We start from the raw sequence: 20,813 nt of genomic DNA, 5'->3' as shown, positions 1-20,813 counted from the left end.
CTCTTTTATATTTTGCTGGAAAATTCCACGCCATCTCTTTATAAGGCTCACAACATGTTTGTAACGTTATTGACTCAGTGTGGGTCTTTTTTTTAAAAAACTAATTTATTAAAGCGCATGTTTAGCTAGCTAGTTAGTAGAACACAAACCGTAGTGCCTAATTTACATTTAACGTTATTATATGGTAATGAATAATAATAAAGACGCTTAGTGTGAGTTATTAGATACATTGTCAGCAGGATAAAAGTCATGAACTTATATTTGGTTAACTGCACCTGTAACATTGTTACGTTAGCTAACGAGCTGTGGAACTACGACAGTGTGCTAATACTGTAACGTTAATGGCAGGTTGACAAACACGGAGAGCCTTCGGTAAACTGCTGAGTCAGGGTTCCTACTAACGTTTAACCGACGAGTCCGTCCGAGGTTTTTTTCTAAATCTAAACTGGAATAAAATAGTTTTGCCTCAGAGTTCAGTGTGAAGCAGAAGTAGCTGTTTTGTTTAAATGCGGTTAAAGTGTAATTTAGCGTATTTAAAAGCGCATTTAGTCAGAGTGAACGGCCGAAGTGGGCTGGGGTCTTTGGGGAGGGGGCTGTGACTGGGGGAGTGTCCGCTTCCTCAACTTACTCAGTTATCTCCTAAAACTCTTTTGTACAGAAATATAAAACAATTCCTCCCATGTCAATTTTTATATTCAAACTCGGCTTCGATTTTTTTTTTTAAACCGACCAGCCTTCAATGTAGAAACGGATAAAGACTCAGCTGTCCGAAAAAAGAGCAACGTAAAGCTTTGTTTGTAATGCGCCACAGCCTTTGTTTTAAACAGCAGTTCATTATAGCCTGCTAAGCAGGAGGTTACACAACGGCTTTGCTGTACAGCACCAAATTAACTCAGAAGCAGTTCGCTAGAACTAGGCTATAAGATGCCCAAATGGTTTATTACCTAACCATACATACTAACAAAAGATAAGAAACTGAATATCTAACATAAAATAAAAAAGAATATAGAAAATATTTAATTACTGAATTGCTTACCTTCCGAATAAAAAACTGTCCAAACTGTCCAAAAGCGAAATGGTGTTAAGATATTCCTCGCCTTACAGTAATTATGAAAAAGAGAAAGTAAGTGATGTGTAAATGTATTTGAAGCCGGACTCTCATTCTGTGTCAGTGGAGGATTTGAAAGTGGCGCCAACCGCTCTGCTCCTCAGCTCCCCACACAGCCGTCACACACACACAAAAAATAAATAGAAATTCAAACGCGCGCGCAGCAATATTTCACGCGTAGCAAAATGTGCCTATCGATCAGCACAATCGATCCCTGTCGTTACTTTTTAATAATATCGCTCCTGTGATTTTTATTTATTTTTTATGTTAAATTAAAATAACCGTCACAGGCTTTTCTAGGCCGCGGTGCAGCACGGGAGATTGTGCAAGGCGGTTGTGTTTTGAATTTCTAACCGGTCTGGAAGAGGGCAGTGTCTCCCCCTGCAGGGGCCTGTGTGTGTGTGTGTGTGTGTGTGTGTGTGTGTGTGTGTGTGTGTGTGTTACTTTAAACATAATACCAGTGTGTGCATGTGCTTAGTTAGGTTTGAAGACATTACATTTTAAGGATATAGACATAGTCAGAAGATATGTAACCTCTCCTTGGTGGTAACCAAAGATTGCAGGGCCCAATTGCAGCCAATATTTCAGAAACACGATTTTTGACTATGCAGCAGTTGTTTTATTTGATCCTCATAAAGTGACTAAATGTCTTATTTTTCACACAGCCTAGGCTACATGTAACAAACTAAAAAACGAGAAAGATGTGAAGAAATAAGGCATCTAGGTTGACATTTACAATGTAACAATGTAAATGTTCTTTTAAATATGACCCCTCAACATGATGATACCAGGCCCACATGTAGTGCTCTTATTTGTTGCAAAATATTTCCGAACCTGATTTCTGTTAAAAATGTAAATTGACACATAGTAACAGGTTTCTGAATCTGCCACATCGGCCAAAATACTTGGAACATGACCTTGCACTGTCCTCAAATAGTAATGATATGCACAATCAGATTAACACATCTGAGCAGACTTAACCCTTTATAACAGGAAAACTCAGGTTAACACTTCATTTCGAACCCAATGAATTACAGATACATGCATAATGCATTACACTGCATGCATCATTTATTATAATAGTTGCCCTGAACCTTCATTACTCACTATAATATAACAGTCATTATAAGTGGTGGATGGCGCATGACACATAGGAAGAGGTAAAAACAATACAACAATATCATAAATGACTAAAATCTTTAACCAAAGACTGAACTCCAAGCTAGAACCATACTCTAAACATAAACGATGATAGCACCTTGTAAACGTAATGCAAGTCTAGTTTCTTACTGTATTTTAATATCTTGTATTGGGACAAGCTGCTTCATTGGAATTGCAGAGATGTAAGAAAAAAAGAACAAATGGTTTGCACAATACTACAGTATACAATGTACTTTATACCAGTGATTCCTAACCAGGGGAACTTGTACCCCAGGAGGTACTTCTTTTAGTGCTAAAGTGTACCTGAATGTTGTGGAGCAACTCAACTAGAGTGAAAAAATAGAAATGATGATTTGATTAAAGGAATATATCAGCAGTAACTCCTTGACACAGGAATTTTAAACAGGTAGCTAAAAGTAATGAATACAAAAATGGTAGACATGAATAGCTAAGTATTGTATAAGTGGCTGAAATGGTTAGCTAACAGTATTGACTAAACAGTCTAAATAATACTATACCAGAGAATTATTGTGTATTTTACATGAAGCTGACTAATAATAATCGTGTACTTTAAGTGCATGAAGCCGAGAATATATGTGCAAACAGTCCAAATAGTTAGCTAAAAGTAATGAATAAATGATAGAAATAAATAGCTAAAAGTATTGCATAAGCAGCTGAAATAGTTAGCTAAAACTACTGACTAAACAGTTAATATAGTTAGCTAAAAGTATTGCATTAGCAGCTGAAATAGTTAGCTAAAACTACTGACTAAACAGTTAATATAGTTAGCTAAAAATATTGCATTAGCAGCTGAAATAGTTTGCTAAAACTACTGACTAAACAGCTGAAATAGTTAGCTTAAAGTATTGCATTTGCAGCTAAAATAGTTAGCTTAAACTACTGACTAAACAGTTAACAAGTTAAGTTAGCAAGTAATGGATACACAGTTGAAACATTCAGCTTTACTCCCAAGTAGTAGTATTGCTGACAAAATCAACCCAAATACTGACAGTTAAGGTGTATCAAAAAATGAGTAGTCTTATACATTTGGAACACATTGGGAATTGATGAAGGGGTATGTGAGTTCATCTGACAGGGCTGTGGTGGTACCTCAGACCAAAAAGGTTGGGAACCACTGTTCTATACTGCAGTATAGAACTACTATCTATTACCAATTTCTTGTTCATCATTCAGCTAACTGTAAATACGCCTGCACTTTCATAGGTTTGGGCTTAAGGACATGTTGCTCAGTCAACCGTTTCTAATACATTTTAAAGCAGGATTTGTAAGCCCGTAAAATCTAAATCCTGAGGGGTTCTCTGGTTGTCTGTGGACAAGTATGTAATTAACATAATACAGCCCATTAGAAAGTATCTTGACATTGTTTCTTTTTCTAGTTTAGTAGTAGTTTGCTTCTTTGGCACCATGTAAAATGTATGCCTGCCTCATGCACATTATGCAGTCTGCCCCAGTGACATTTTTGATATGAACCACCAGAAAACATTCAGAAATCATCAATGATCTAAATAGTTCCAGTAAGAGAATAATGATCTTGAGCAGTTTTAATGCAGCATGTACATGCATAGTACGCATTTCTGTAGCTGGTTGTGTGTGCAGAGAACAAGCTAGATAACTCTGGGTCCCGAAACTCTCCTATAAGCATTATTAATTCAGTGTTTGGTTTGAGGTGATAAGTCAAACGTGGTTCAGTGGCTACATTTGTATTCTCTTCTTTTCAGTTGTTGTGATTGAAAATGGATAGAACAAGATAGTTAGAATGAGAGTATAAATAAATGATAAGCTTGCTTTCGAAGGGCAGCACAGTGGATCTGTGGTTAGCACCGTCATCTCACAGCAACACCAGGGTCTGGATTCAGACCTCTGCCTTGTACTTCCCATGTTCATGTAGGTTTCCTCTGGGTACTCAGGTGTTCCTCAGACATCCAGATGAAGTAGTTTGGAGACTTGGTGTTTGCTGCAATCCTTTCATCTAGAGCCACCAACAGGTAACATTTCCATTTGTCCAACACTTCAGTTTAAGTCAAAGCAAGATTTATTGAAGTGCATTATCACACTAAAATGTATCATATTTCCTAAACAACAATATTAGAATAAGTACTTACACTGTAAGATGCATTAATAGTTCATTAAAAGAAAATAAGAGCATGTAGAATAAGAGAGTGATACAGTAATAACAAAAATGTTACATGCTGGAACAACAGTTAAAGCTACAGTGCGTAGTTTCTGTCTCCCCCATGAGGAATTCTAAGTAATGACAACAAAACTGTTGGCACATCCACATGATACATCCCCTTCCTTGATCGCGGACCACCCCTCCCCCTCCTCCACGCAGTTGCTAGTAGCCAAGGAGGACACGGAGGATTAAACAAACATGATGGACTCTTCAGAAGAGGTCATTATCTTCACTAGATTTTCTGCACGCGAAAGTCGCCGGATGACACAATTTTACTGAGAAATACAGAGAGTTTCGTGGTGCTGATAGTCTTAATTAACTTTGTATCAACTCATTTGGCAATGACTTGAATGTAATGGACGTTCATTAAATATAAAGAAGTTACGCACTAAAGCTTTAAGCAGGATGAGGGTTACAAACATGTCATGAACCAGACAAATAGAATGCTGTGGGCTATACAGTTTTTGGGGTTTTGAGCATAGACAGTATAAAATATGGACGTCTCCTTGACGTCACACATTCTGAAGAGCCAACATGAAGCTCAAAGGTGACGGCTCCTGGTGGCTCCGGCCGTGAACTTTGCAGTGCCTGGCGTCGGCTAATCAAAAAATAGGCAAAGAGGTGGAGTGCGGATGGAGCTGAGGCGACCGAATGAAGCTACTCAGACTATACTTGCCTCCTGTGACGGCACACCCTTAGTTATGCAGAACTTTAATCCTTAAACTTTTACAGTTGTCATGAAGAACTTAGCTAAAGAGACCAAAACTGTTTGTGGATTGACTCCCTTTTGGAGCTAGCCTCAAGTGGCCACTCAGTGAACTGCAGTTTTTAGCACTTCCATATTGGCTTTATTGTCCAGCACCAGAGGTTGCAGCTTGGTTTTGAGTCTGGCATTAAAGGGATACTTCATCGTCATCCGCCGCGTCATCCAACAGATTTCGGCAGACCTCCGCTGCACCGCGGGGAGCTCCTGGTGCCACAGAGGGAAGCCAAACATTGTTTATCTGCCCACACTAAGGTGACACATGGCTGGTTTAAAATAGTATCCCTTTAAAGTTCTCATATTATGCTTTTTGGCTTTTTCCCCTTTCCTTTATTGTGTTATATATCTTTTTTTTGCATGTTATAAGTTTACAAAGTGAAAAAGCCCAAAGTCCACCCCAAGGGGACTTACCATCTCCAACAGAAAACACTGTTCACAAACTGCTCCAAACAGCTCTATTGTAGTCCAGCCTTTACTTCAGAGACAAACATGGTCACTTTGTAACACGTTATAATGCTCGCATAGCTGCTAGCATGGCACGCCCTCATACTCTGCTTCTGACTGGCTAGTAGTCCTTACCTAGGTACTGTCAAGGCACGCCCTCATACTCTGTTTCTGACTGGCTAGTAGTCCTTACCTAGCTACTGAGCATGTGCGACTCCCAACAAAGATGGAATAGAAGTGAGAGGTCTCACTCTGTAGCTAAAACAGAGAGCTCAACACACAGGGTGAAAAGAGGAGCTGCAGCAATGTGTAGTACAACAAAAGTATAGTGTTTTTAAAAAAAAAAAAAAAAATGATGTAAACCTATTCTGATATAACCTCTAAATACACTTTTGAACCTGAAAATGAGCATTATATGAGCACTTTAAAGACTTCTAAGGAAGGAGCTAATCTAATGTATGTGGAAAGACTTTTATAAGGTTAGGACTGTGGAATAGGCTCTCAAATGGGATAACTTTTCATGCATTCTGAAAAGTCATCCAGACAACAAAGAGCATGGAGTGGTTTATACGGTGTAATGAGATCTGAGAGGCATCAAGGCGCTTGCCAGGGTGAGTATTTTGGCGTTTGCTCTGACACTGGCAGTGGAGCTAGATCAGGGGTGGCGAACCTGTGGCTCTTGAGCCGTATGCGGCTCTTTGCCTGCTCCTGTGAGGCTCTTACTGTGTGGCTGGGGGCTGTGTCATTGGTTGATTGTTGTTTTTAACTTTTCTGAAACATACAGTAAAAAAAAAAAACACATTTGAATGCATCTGCCAATACTGCCAATACATTTGCCAATTATTTTAAAATGGAAAATAATGCAGCAGAGTTTTGAGGACAGATTCTGCAACCTGAGGAAAAACAGCGGCCACAGATCACCTTCCTCGTTAACCCTTTCACTGCTGAATCCGACTGTTTGAAAGCCCCTTTAGTGACAAATGAGTGAAAGAGTTCTTCGAGTGGCCACAACCGAGTTCAAGCAAGACCTGAAAAGGATTGTGGATAACAAAGACTGTCAGGTTTCCCACCGAGTCAGTCTAAGTGAGAAAAATAAACTATGAAAACTGCTATGTATTATGACTGTCATCAGATCTGGAAGACACTGTTGCTGTTGTAGTGTGGACGTGCATGTGTTGTGTGGCTTTTTGCTATGGTGCGTTTTTTTTTGTGGCTCTTTATACCTAACTGGTTGGCCACCCCTGAGCTAGATCATGGTTGGCGTGATGGGATCAAATGTTCTGGTTAAGGTTTGGATTCCAGCAGCAGTGTTGTGGCTTTTGACAGATGACTGAGAAAGGCTGGACAAGAGAAAATTACAAAAAAAAAAAAATACAGCTTGGAAGAAATGAATGCATAAATTATAATTAAATTATCTGATCACTACAGAAAAAAAGATGGATTCTGGCTATGTTGCAGAGGTGGTCAAAAACCTGACTAGTTGCTAATACAAAATGTTCATACAAAGTGTGGTCTAAACATGTCTAAAGGCAAAAGTGTTTGACATTTTTCCGAACGGCCACATTTGAAGATGGGGTAAAAAGCCTGTTATCGTAGAGAGGGCAAGATATGATGAATGGTTCAATGGGGATAACAGAGCACACTTTCAGGCAGTGTCCCTTTTGAAGGAATTCATGGTGTTGCACTCGTTTGTAGACACAAAAAGTAAACACACACCTGGCCAATCACTGTGTAAGTAGGTGTGAATGTAGGATTGTCGCTTAAAGAATTGTGAGATGCTTTTACATACGGTATCAGTAAAATATAATCCCTTTTTTATAGCATTTTATTTTGCCATCTGAAAGGTTCTCCAAATAAAGGGGAGGGTATTTATTTTCAAGGCGACAGTAACTGCACCAGCACACTGTCAAGTGAATATTCACAAAACACTTACACGTGGAATGTCACACCATAAATACAATGTAGCTTGCTCAACACAGCTTGTCAGATTGTCTAAAAACCATCTGAAACCCCCTCACCAAACACCATTCTGACAGCGACAATATTTGCAACTTTAACAGCAATTGGCAAGTCTGCAAAGATGGGAAAGTCTGCACGGTTTGAACACCTGTCAAGCTCTATTTTTTTCATCCTTCACAGAACTACTTCAGGCATTTGCTGTGTACGTATACAACAAAGTGCAACAACATGAATGCCTTCGTGGAGAGAAGTCTGTAAGTGTCCGCCGATATTCCCAATTGACTGATCATTGTTCATTGTTCTTCTCTACGACTTTTCTAGTGCAGCCATCCGGAACAGGTAGAAACACTTTTACCTTTAGACGTGTTTGAATGGCACGTTGTACGAACAACTTCTTCTTTCAAGCATTGCCGGGCTTTGAAAAGAAATCAGTGATCCCTTAGTAGTACGTTTACTCTGAAACACATTTTAAATATACACCCTGTAAAACAAAATTACAGATAATCACCATAATGAGGTGTCACATTTGCATTCATGTTTACCCCCAGGATAACTTGTATGTACAAGTATGACTTAGGCACATACAATTAGAAATTAAAGGCATGTAAGGTTTCTTTCCTGGGTCTTCTTTAATCATTGCTTTTGCTACAGTGCTCATACTATATATTATTATTTTTTTCCCCCAGTAAAAGTCAACCTACAGTGCATCTAAAATTCTTTCTTTCATTCCTCATCAAAACATTCATTCAACTATATATCTGATTTTTGCTCTGTTCATGTATGACGGACTGTTGTGAAATGTTTTAGTCTCCTTATTGTCATTTCTGTCTCCCAGCCCTCCCTCCTCTGCATCCTCTCCTTTTCCCATCATCCTCAGTGGCAGTAGAATCCCACCATGTTGTTGGGTGGTGGTGCTTACCGCCTGGCAGCAGTGAGCTCCCCCCTTGTCTTTAGTCAAGAAGTAAAGGAGGGCGTTGAGCCATGCGTTGAACGACGCCAAAGGCCTCGTGATCTTATAGCACATGGAGACCATGGTCATAGTGTGACAGGGGACTCCCTTGGTCACTTTCAGCAGGAGGAAGATGGTTCTAGTAACATGAAAGGGGAAGAAACACAGCACAAAGAGAAGGGTGATGGTGATGATGGTCTTGATAGATTTACGTCTGCGATTGGCATAAGGCGAATGAGCACCAAGGAAAATGGATATCCCTTCATCTCTTTCCAGTGTCCTCGACAGTCCATTGCTTCCTCTTCTTCCTCTTGCAACTATTGCGGGGATATTTCTCTCTCTTCTCTCTATTCCTCCATGTCGTCCCTCTCCTCGACCTCTGCAGGATGAGGGCTGAGAATGCAGAGTCCTAAATATGGTCAGAACAACGTGAGAGTAACACCAAGCAATTATGGAAAAAGGCACAAAAAAGCCCAGCAAATGGAGTATGATGCCATAGGGTATGTAATCAGGAAACTCCTTATCTATGGCATCGTCCCAACAGTTCTGGTACTCCGTAATGACCCCTCCCATGTTACCATAGCTGTCATTACCATTTATCGATGATATCTCATGGATTGGGTTGTCAATGCTGCTTGTATTGCCGCCAAGCCCTCCCAATCTTGTTACATGACCAGTCTGAGCAAACCGGAAGATAGGGCAGGTCAAAGCAAACACTACAATCCAAACCAGGACACATGTGCACTTGACAGCCTTCTTGGTCTCTAGTGTGATGACTTTCATTGGGTGGCAGATACCGAGGTACCTGTGGACAGAGATGCAGGTGAGGAAGAAGATGGAGCAGTAGAGGTTAAAGTAGAAGAGAAAACGGACCAGGCGGCACATGAAGTCCCCAAAGACCCAGCGGTCATGCATAATGTAACTAGCCACAAGGAATGGCAGTGACAGGCCATACATAAAGTCTGTAGAGGCCAGGTTCACCATGTAGATCAGTGAAGCATTCCAGCGTTTGGTCTGGCGGAAGGAACGGTAGAGGATGATAGCGTTCAGGGAGATGCTGAAGAGGAACGTGAAAGAGTAACAGATGGGGAGGAAGATGTATTTGTAGGACTCGTCTATGCTGCAAGATGGAGGTGGAGTGGTGGTGGAGGGAGAGCTAAGTAAGTCATGGAGTACTGAGACACTGATGTTGGGAGGAACTCCACCTGTGGATGACATTGTGATGGATAAAGGGATTTTCATGTGATGGAGAAGTTCAACAAGGCTGTGGCTTGTACGTTTGGGGTTCTGGCAAGCTTCTTCTCTGTCATCCTTATACTCTATTGTTTAATGTTAGTTTTGCATGATCCTGTACAGTAGATTGTTCAGATGATTTCACATGGTCAGATCCGTGAGTAGGTGTTCACCTAGAGATAAAGAGAGAAAATAGTCATTTATCTGTACTTATTTAGGATCTCACTTCAACTGACAGACTATGTCTCAGCTCAACAGTACAATCAGTAGTATTTTACTGTTTCTTTGCACAAAATAACCATATCAGTGGTTGCTTTTCATTGGTTTTGATGATTCAGCTTACAGCTGGTTCAAATTGTCAAGTTAAGTTTTTACCGATGTGAAACCATCTATAGATAAAGTCTATAAATGATTGATTTATGATGATGATACCATCTTGTATGCCATCGGGTCTAACACAAACCAACCAGGCCTTCTCCAGGTTACAGTCTACTTTTGACGACCCCCAGACCTCTTTTATTAATTTAAACCTTGCTCTAACCTACATAGGTTTTAGAGTGGATTTTAATGAGCTTTAAAGGTTCCTCATACCAACTCTGAACCGGGAAAGGCTGGTTTCTGATGTTACGCAATTTGTTTTTCAAATGAACGGCAAAACAAATGGACTTAAAGACACTCATTCCTTTGTATTTTGTAATTTGTCTCTCTTGTAAAAGAGATCTCGATCTCAATGAGACTTCCTGAGTAAATAAAGCCTAACTAAAAATGTGTAATGTGTATTACTGATCAATGACAGATAGTCCTCTACTGTATACTGTTAAAAAGAGATTCCTTAATTTTCCAGTAGTTGTCTTTTGTTTAAATCCCTGTTAAAAAATGGGAAACACGGGAATGTGATAAATGAATCCTCATGACTTTGGTGGTCCCTTAACTTTTATTCTAGCGTCATTTTCAAGTCAAAATTAAAATTGTCCAGTACTTTGGTTCATGACCATCAGCTTTGGCTGTACTTTGCGTGCGGTGCTATGTAGCTAAACATTGTTACGAATGCTAACATGCTAAACTATATAGCGGACATGGTACATATTACCTCATAAACATCAGCATGTCAACACTGTAAGTATACTAGAATGCTGATGTTAGCATTTAGCTCAGAGTATAACCTCTGTCCTCTTGGCTCACATTAAAGGGCAGGAATGGAAAGAAGTAATACCTCCCACTTCCCCCCTCACCTTTGAGTGTTTACTAGAGCTTTTGCACAGTCTGTTTGACCTCCTGTTGTATGCTGCTGATTCTTAGTGCTTGTTTGCCTTCCTGTGTACAAGGGTATGCTGCTGATTCAGTCTCTTCTCACCCCATTAACTCAGCAATAAGTAACCACACTTCCCCTAGGTGTCTCCATGCACCCTTCTGTACATTGGTCTTGCTCTCACTCCATTGGTACTATGACTCATCGGTGCTGTCTTCACAATCCTAATTTTTTTTTTTATGTCCCATATGGATTGGCTACAGCATTATCAAAGTCAACACAAGTAGACAGGATTCAGTCAGGCGATGCTTTAGCTCTCAGTTGAAAGCCTCACTATCAGCTGTAATCCTGCATATTAGGCCGGTGCAACTGTGTGTTTGTGTAATGTTAAGTGAGCCATCCGCAGGTTAAACCACCACCTCACTTCAGAGTTCAACTAAATAAGGGTAATAGGTCAACCAGTAACATGACATATTAACAGTACAACACAAATAGGATGTAAAAGGTCTACGGTCTATAACCTAAACGTGATCTTACAACCTTTTGTTTGTTTTAAGTTGAATGATTCTGACTTAAAAAAACAAGAATACAGCATGACGTTTTAGACCTGCTTTTTGGCGTGTAACTGTTAATGCTAAATGAAATAACCTCCTTTTAATGTAGTAAACCCTTCAGACAACCATTTGCATCAGGAAGTGTTCCCTTTTAACTACAAATGCGGACTATTTTTGAAGGAATGATACAAACTTTTAGTTTTTTTGGATGTCTAGCAGACTCTTTTAAAAAGTTGCTCAAGTTGCGTAATTCGTTGCAGTGAACATCAAGTCTGCTTCAGTTTCTATCAGTGTTACATTATCATATGCAGTGGTGGAAAAAGTATTCAGATTCTTTACTTACGTAAAAGTACTAATACCACATTGTAAAAAATACTCTATTAAGTAAAATAAGTTAAAGTCCTAAAGTAAGTAAAAGTAAGTAAGTATCATCAGACAGTTCTGTCAATGAACTAGGTGTTTAATGGTCTAATCATATCAGCTGTACTTGTAGGCCTATATATTGTTGGGTAGTTTAATTTAAGATAAAACATCGTATTTTATAAACTGCATGTGTTTTGTGTGCTAAACACTAAAGCTGTCAGATGAATGTAGTGGAGTAAAAAGTACAATATTTCTCTCTGAAATGTAGCGGAGTAGAAGCTGAAAGTGGCATGAAAAGAAAAGACTCAAGTGAACTACAAGCACTTTAAATGTGTACTTAAGTACAGTACTTGAATAAATGTACTTACTTACACCAATGATCGTATGATAATGAAGTCAAAATGGAGATTGAAAAGTAGCACTGCATTACCTCTTAATGACAATGTTACTTTGACAAACTTGAACGTGCACTTGATGTTTACTGTGAGGGATTACGTACCTCAAGCAACGTTTTCAGAGTCTGCTAATAGATTTTTATACTGTAGAAAAATGAATGGAAGCCAATATATGTTTTGCATGTTTTAGCCCATTAACTAATAACAAATTAACAAACTATTAACAAATAATGCATCCATTACATTACAGCTAACCATTTAGCCAACAATGGTGCACTATTTTAGACATGTAAATAATTTTTTTTCTACCATTCCAGGCCTCCATTGGCTACCATTCATTTTTATACATTGGGAAAATGTGTTCGGAGAGTGCAGTGATAAGACTAGGCTCTGTTGTGAGAGCACAGTTTTTCCTTACAGCATGAATATGTGTGAATTTTACAAATAGCGAACGTATATAGCCTGATAGTCAGGTTCAACGGATAGCCGTTGCTGGGATAAAGCCTGACATCTGGCACCTGCTATCGAAGTTTAGTGATAGGACGGTTGTGATTGGTTAAAAAAAAATACAAACAACCAAAGTGTTTCTCTCCCTATCCCAGAATAGATAAGTAGCCAGACCATACTGCAGCACTGACACAGCACTGTGGAGATAGGACAGGCTATCAGATACTAGGCTGAAAGAGACTACTTTATGTTTCTGTCTGACTTGAATAAAAGTCTTTTGAATAAAAATATGAATCACTATGCGTAACAATTTTTCCTTTCGCCTTGCCGCTCTGCTGTCACAGTGATATTTTCCCAGTGCTAGGCCTTTGTGATGCACATACTCACATTAGATTAGAAACCTGGTAAGCTTGCAGAAGATATCTATGGAACTGGGTTTCAATACATGAGATGTTGTAGATATGATAGAAACCTTATTGTTAAAATGAAGTCTTAAATTCAGGTTTGAGACATTTCTGTGATTTCTGTGATACAGACACCTTTTTTTTTTTTAACTTAACAAAATCAATGTCACAATTACTGTTTAGCTAAAGATCCTATCACTGGGAGTGCACATTATTCTTCTCTGGACTGCATGGACACCAAAGCAAAAGAGCTTGTTTTTTTTTCCAGGAGCAGCTAATAGTTTCTGAGAAAACCCACTCCAGCCTAATGTATCATCTGCCTCTGAATTCATATTCAATCTCATTAAGAAATGTTCCAGGGCAGGTTTTTTAAATGTAATTACAGTTAGTTACTAATCTTGAACTGATGTTTAAAAAACAGTTTTACTGCTTTAGAAACACTCTGGAGCAAAAATATCCTCTGTAAAGTCTTGAGAGATGCATTAGGAGTTTTAGTGTTTGTGTATCAAACTCATAAATACCTGCATCACTGCAATCTGCTGTTAGACAAAGAGCTTACCTGTGCCAGCGATGACTTTTACTCCATATGGCTCCTGTTCTGTCGCCCATCGGAATAATCACAAGAAACTACAAAAACATCCGAAAGGCTTTCACTTGCAGACGGTATGTCAGCAGCTTCAAAATACACCTTATTTCCTGAATACTTAAGAAGCTCAGGAAACATCAGCAGGAATCAGCGTCACAGCAGTTTGGGTGATCAGTGAACTTGACAGTTGGACCACCTCAGCTTTTACCTTTTTCTGCTGCTTCTCTGAACAGTCCGAGCAGTTTCTATGGCAATGCAGTCCCTCCCTCTGTCCCTGACTATGTGTCATCCAATTCTTCTTCCCCACTTCACCTTTGTGTGTGTGTGTCCTCTCTTCTCACCTGAGCTGGATGTTTTGCGGCTGATCTCCCTGAGAACACACAGACAGATGAATAGATCCCATCAATACATGTGCATTTATGTACTTCTGAGGCACTTCATTCAGCCCCTGTACACTTAACAGTGATCCTATTTATAGCCTGGTTTGGTTTTGGTGCCCAATAGCGACCCCAAATCCCCAACTTTCCTCCCAATTAAACGTAATCTACACCGTAGCCCAAGTTAGGAAAAAACAACCTAAACTCTTCCCCTAAAATCTATATTCAGTTCCTATCAAATTCCTTTTAACGCCACTAATGTTTTTAATGTGCGAAAAACACGCGTGTGTTCTGTGATTTGACCCTCGGTCTGCTCCGTAGTTTGGGAAATCCGGAAGCGATGCACTGTTGCCAACTTGGTGACTTTCTGGTTAGATTTTTATAGATTTATTTATAAAAGAGACTGAAAGGTGGCCTGGGTAGCTCACCTGGTAGAGCGCACGCCCATATGCAGAGGCTCAGTCCTCGACGCATCAGCCAGTGGTTTGGTTCCAACCTGCGGCCCTTTGCTGCATGTCGTTGCCCTTATCTCTCCCCTTTCAAGTCTAAGCTGTCCCATCAACAATAATGGCCTAAAACTGCACACAAAAAAAAGAATCTTATAAAAGCGACTTAGCGATTATAGCGACTTATTCAGACCATCAGGGAAAAAGTGAAATATATTTCTATTGTAATCCATTCCCCTACATGCAGTCCATTAAGAAGTACTGTAGATCAAGTAAAGTATATAACAGATAAATAATGCGTGATCGCGAGTTACCTATGGAATGACATGCAATATATATATATATATACTGTATAACACTATAAGAAATATATGAACAATTTAGCTACTCGCGGAAGTACGAATCAATGTGTAAAATGTGTCCAGCCAATCCTAAAAATTCTTAACTGAGGAGCAAATTTGACTAATTTAACAACAACCACAACTTACCCAGCAACAGAAACACACACACACCCATGCAATGCATACTTAGCTTCTTCCCCAGAGTCCTTGTGCGTTCTCTTCTTGCAGATTTCCTTGGATTGTGGTGACACCTGGATTGTGGCTGCAGCTGCGTCGGAACACACCGAAGCGACGCCGTCTTGAGCGTACATTCTGCGAAACATAATGGAAAAAAATGAAAACCGGAAATGACTTCTCCAGCCGATAGTAATGGCGGCTTGTTCGAAATACGATGTCGTATTTTACGAAAATAGTTCACTGAAACGTGTTTCTGAAAACATTTTAAGCGAGAAATAGGCCATACAGTTGCTGAATCTGTCTTCATTGCAGATCGACAAAGATCAGTTTAAAAGAAGAGTCCGACTGCCTGCCCTCCGGCCAAGCATGTCAGGTCGGCCAAAATGAAGGCCGACAGCTCCTCCGAGGGACGACAGCACGGAACACACCGAACAGACTCGAGTCACCGACCTCGCCAGACTGTCCAATGGCTGATTATCGGGTTGGTGTGTCAGGGCCATAAAGCATGGCAAAAAAGACCAGGTTTATTAGTTTAACTTATGTTACTATTCTGGTATCTGGTCCCTTGCTATAAATAATGTTGTCTTGTAAGCCCGTTTGGCCTGGGCATATGTTTTTTTAATGCATGACACAATAATAAAATGATTAATTCATTCATATCTACTGCTATAATTATTATGAATCATACTTCTCTGCCCACCAAGAGCTAGCTTCTGTCCGAGGTTTCTGCCTGTTAAAAGTTTTTCCTCGCCGTTATGAGGGGTTGCTCTTGGGGGGGGAATTGTTGGGTCTATAAATTAGTGTGGTCTAGACCTACTCTAATGATAAAGTGTCTGGAGATTACTTCTGTTAAGATTTGACACTATGAATAAAATCAAATTGAATACAAAGAGTTACAGGCAGGTAACCCAGCACATAAACCTGCTCAGTGTAAAGACACTGCTCACACGTTCTTCTCTGAAACTGACTGGACTAATACTTTATTCATTTAAAGGCACATCAATGTTATCAAATGGAAACAAAATGGTCGAACCACCACCAAAATTCAAAACACAGTACTGGAGCGTGCAATTAATCAAGTTAATTGACGTTAAAGTTAATTTCAATACACAGATTAATACAAGCCGACAGCCAATACAATAGTCTGTAAATAAAACAAGGAGTTTAACGGGATCTCGTTTTACATAGAGAATATCTTATATATCTTAACTAATTCAAATTAACGTGATGTTAATCAAGTGGATGTGGAGGCACTGTTGGTTGCACAATTTGCAATGACATTTTAATCTTAAATTAATCTTTAAGGTTAGGGAAGGACTGTGGTCATGGTTATTATAACAATGTCAACACTGACTACTATGAGACAGTGATTACACTGTAAGAAAAAAAAATCCTTAGCAAAACGGATAATGTCCTGCCAGAAAATTACCAGTACCTTTTCAATGAAGTTTACGGACATTTCTGTTAAAGATGCAGTAGGTAAGCCTTATAAAACTAACTTCCTGTCATATTTGCTGAAACTGACCCTATGTTCCAGTAGAACTACATGAAGCAGGTAATTAAAAAAAACATCCGGCTCCTCTGGCACCACCTATAGCCTGTAGTGTGATTTGCAAAAATCCACCGCTCCCTGTTCAGATGCACCAATCAGGGCCAGGGAGGGTGTCTAACTGCGTGTCAATCACTGCTCATGCACAGACATTCTCCCTTGTAGGGGGAGGGGCTTAGGAGACCGTTTTGGGCTTTAGCAGAAAGAGAGGAGGGACTGAGAAGTTGTTGATGTTCAAATTTTTTGGCTAAGTCCTGGATCTTCGCAATCCTACCTACCGCACCTTTAATCCAAAAATGGAACATTCTGTAGATTTACAGTATATCCTTTGTACCTTTAATGGACATTTCTGTTAATCCAAAAATCAAAATACAGAAAACCACCTGTGAAAAATCACTACAGTAAATTCCTTCATATTAACACATAAGTGTCTAAAAGTGTAGATGAAATGATTTGTCTCCAAAATACTAAAAGATGAGAGTACTGTAATGTCTACTCACATCTGTTAAAGCCTGACACACTAAGCTGACCATCAGCTGTGTCGTTGTCTTGTTAAAGGAAAAAAAATACCAGCCACTCTGGCACAATGATGGTATGCTAGTACCTTGTATAAATGCTGTCAAAACAGAATAAAAGCTGATGCTCAAATAATTGCTGGTTTCTAATAAATGCCAGGTAAAAACTCTTGAGTGGGGTAAAATTAACCAGCCCTGTCTCCTAAAAAGTACCTTCCTATACAACTAAACTGCATTCTCGTTTATGTTTTGAGGGAAATGTATTTCCTCCCAGAGATAAAGTGTTTGACGTATCACAAATATGTTTCTAATCAAAGTCCATTTAGAGAGATTGGCGTGGACGGATGGGTCAACCCAGGTGACTGCTGTGTGAAACCAAACGTCAATGTCGAGTTTTTTTTAAACTTACTTATGTAACATACTTCATTTATGTGCGTAACTTAAGCTATAGGTAACAAACATACCCAAACCAACGCTCTTTTCCTAAATCAAAGTACGTAGTAGTAGTTAACCACGTGCTGCGACCGGTTCACAAGGTGCACCTGTCGCTGGCACAAGGACGCATTGAAACAAAGCAGAAAACCTCTGGTGCAGAAAAATTACACCAATGTGGAAGTGCCAAAAAAACTGCAGTTCACAGAGTGGTCACTTGAGGCTGGCTCTAAAAGGGAGTCATACTGCGTTCCTTTTACCTCGGAAGTCGGATCTGGCAATGACGTCACCCCCGAGTTGACCACGTTCCATTAAACAAGTCAACCTCAACGTCAGTTCTCAGCCACTCCCTCCCCCTGATTCTGACTCCCTGTTCGCTGATTGGACTGGTAAAGATTTGGCCAGAGAAAACCCGCGAAAATTAAAATTGAGCACAAGTACGTAGGAGGGCAGAGCCAGGCTAAGATCGGATCCCCTAGACATGGCAACGTGCTTAGGTTTAGGCATGAGGAGGGGGAGATTGGTTAGGGTAAGAATACCAGGGTAAGCCAATCAGAGGCAGACGGACCACAAGAAGGATCCGATTTGGCATCTAATAGGAATCTCTTCAGAAACCTACGGGGGATGTAACAGAGACACATATTTTATACAGTTTACAGTTGAAACAATCGCAATACGGGGGTAGATAACAGGTACGCTTTCTTTTTGTATAGTGTATAGTATTTGCTCAGAGGAAAAATATAAAAAACATGTGCCAAGACTTACACAAAATGAACTGATTTGAATATAAAGATCAAAATATTTTCACTTAGATATAAAAGTTTGGTGAAAAAAAATATATATATTTAATTTGTTGTACGTAAGATCCCATTTAGTTCTTTACAACTCCACCTAAAAAGCCTACACAAAGATACACATGAATAATAATAATAAAAAAAGACATTTTCTGAAATCATCAGAGAACATAACACAAAAGTAGAAAACAGATTGGCAGAATTAGCAGCAGTGGTGGAAGAAGTATTCAGATCCTTTGCTTAAGTAGAAGTACTAATAACACACTGTAAAAATACTCTGTTACAAGTCGAAGTCCTGCGTTGAAATTGTTGAAAAGTATGTAAGTATCACCAGGAAAAAGTACTTAAAGTATTAAAAGTAAAAGTACTCAATGCAGAAAAATCCTCCCATTTTAGAAACTGGAAACCATCCAAACAGTTGTGTGTTTAATGGTCTTGCCTTAAAACCCTCAAATGAGATAAGTATCAGTGTTTGTCTCTCAGTCCACTGATTTGATTGGTCTGGTCACTTTTTATCCGGCTTTAGCATTAACTGGAAGCAGGGGGGAAAAGTGCTCGTCTATTTCTGTCTGCAGTACGAACACGCATCGCTGAGTGGAGATATTTACACACCAAGTCTGAATTAACATGTGACATGTTTGTGTGAAAGCAAGCAGGTGGTTAAATCCTTTCAGTTTCTTTTCTTTCTCGCAAACGAAAACGTTTTTTTTTTTGTATTTCTTCAAACCAATCACAATTGTCTTGGGTGGCGCTAAGCCCCGGATGCAGCGACGGAGCCCTTGCAAAAATAGTTAGCGGAGAGAGCAGAAAGGAGAGGAGAATTCCCTCTCAAATAGGCGGCCAACGGTAGGCTTTTACCAACAGTCTACATCCGGTGGGTCAGGCTGTCTTGTCGTGAATGATCTAATGGTACTTTTCCATATACACGTTTGTTTACACGGCAGGAATCGCCCCGCTTCCCAGCATTGCACGCTAGTGAGCTCGCCTCTAGTAGTTATAAGTTTCTCTTCACTGACCACTGACAGGCATAGAAAACAGGCTCCACCCCCCTACAACTGGGATGGCTACACCTGATTGGACAAATGCTTCACCGGGGGGCTGTCTGCTCCCGGATTTCAAAACCGACCATAATGGCGGCTCGTTTGGAATACCATCTCTTTTTTCCCCCCCGAAAATAGTTCACCGAAATGCGTTACTGAAACATTTTTATACCAGAAATAGGCCATGCAGTTGCTGAATGTGTCTTCATTTCAGAACGACAAGGGCCAGTTTAAAAGATTTTTTTCGGGGGGGTTTTGAGAGACGGCAAGCCGAACTGCCCGCTCCTCATTTGCATAAAGTTGGCTGGATTTAACTTTATGCAAATGAGGAGCCTGCGACTCGGGAAATTACACTGACAATGGACACGTACTGTAAGTCTTCAGCACAAGCTGAGGTCACTGCAACAACAAATAACCTGATGGTTAAAGAGCCCCCTTTATGCTTGTTTTCAGCGTCATATTTATACTCCTGGGGTCGACTAGAATAGGTTTACATGCTTTGATGTTAAACATACATATGGTTTATCATACGGCCCATTGCTGCAGCTCCTGTCTGAAACGCTCTGTCTGAGCTCCTGGCCAGCCTTCCTGAAAAGCCCAGTCTGCTCTGATTGGTCAGCTGGCCCACTCTGTTCTGATTGGTCAACCAAATTCAAACAAGCCACAAGGTGCGCTGTGCTTGCTCAGGCAGCACCAATGGGCAGCACATATGAAAAACTGGACTGGCTTTCTCAATCTGTGACATCACTATTTGAGGAATTTTAAACAGGAATGTGGGCGAGGCGTTTCAGGCAGTTGAGAAAAAGTGCTGTCTGTGGGAGAGAAAGCTCCATTTGGAGTGAAATGGGCTCATACATCAATTACATACTGTACACAAAAAAACTACACACCAAGACGTGAAAAATCCAAAAAAGCATAATAGGGGCTCTTTAAATGTGAGTGACGCTAACAGGAAAAAGCTCTGTAAACAAACGAAAACATGATGATCCAAATTCAAACTCACCATCCTCTCATCCAGTTTGGCTGAGAGATTCCATTACTGACCAGATACACAAAAACAAAATGAAATGTACAAGTGTACAATTCAGACATTTTTCATGTGCAAAATTTATTCAAATAATTGAATGCATTTTTTTTTTTTTGCATTGGAGTTTTGGACCCAGTGTGTAACGGCTTTTAGGATGGTGTGTAAAGGAGGGAACTAAACACTGTAAGGATAAGTCTTCCAGTCTTGCTGCTAAACTGGGTTTAACATGACCCAGACCTTAAACTGCTGTGGACACGCTGGAGATCAAACTGGTACTCATCCAAGAGAAACAAGCGTATTTCCCCA

General features: G+C 39.9%; 1 protein-coding gene and 1 long non-coding RNA gene across 2 annotated transcripts; both read right to left on the bottom strand.

The window, feature by feature from the left end:
• Positions 1-8,311: 8,311 nt before the first annotated feature.
• On the bottom strand, positions 8,312-14,011 carry si:dkey-6n21.13 (P2Y purinoceptor 3). Its single transcript, XM_031291096.2, has 2 exons — positions 13,783-14,011; positions 8,312-9,984 (listed from the first exon to the last, which is right to left on the bottom strand). The coding sequence occupies exon 2, from the start codon at positions 9,818-9,820 to the stop codon at positions 8,372-8,374; it is 1,449 nt and encodes a 482-aa protein (XP_031146956.1). The 5' UTR covers positions 9,821-9,984; positions 13,783-14,011; the 3' UTR covers positions 8,312-8,371.
• A 2,092-nt stretch (positions 14,012-16,103) lies between these two features.
• On the bottom strand, positions 16,104-17,576 carry LOC116044114. The gene is made up of 2 exons (XR_004103613.2): positions 17,217-17,576; positions 16,104-16,543 (listed from the first exon to the last, which is right to left on the bottom strand). It is a non-coding gene; the product is annotated as an uncharacterized LOC116044114 (long non-coding RNA).
• Between the last annotated feature and the right edge of the window lie 3,237 nt (positions 17,577-20,813).

The sequence above is a fragment of the Sander lucioperca genome, chromosome 17 (assembly GCF_008315115.2).
Source record: "Sander lucioperca isolate FBNREF2018 chromosome 17, SLUC_FBN_1.2, whole genome shotgun sequence".
NCBI lineage: Eukaryota > Metazoa > Chordata > Actinopteri > Perciformes > Percidae > Sander > Sander lucioperca.
The sequence above is the reverse complement of the archived record's forward strand: the minus strand, read 5'-3'. Positions and strand labels throughout refer to the sequence as shown.

Excerpts from the sequence above, each read along its gene's own strand:
- si:dkey-6n21.13 (XM_031291096.2), bottom strand. The coding sequence starts at position 9,820 with ATGAAAATCCCTTTATCCATCACAATGTCATCCACAGGTGGAGTTCCT.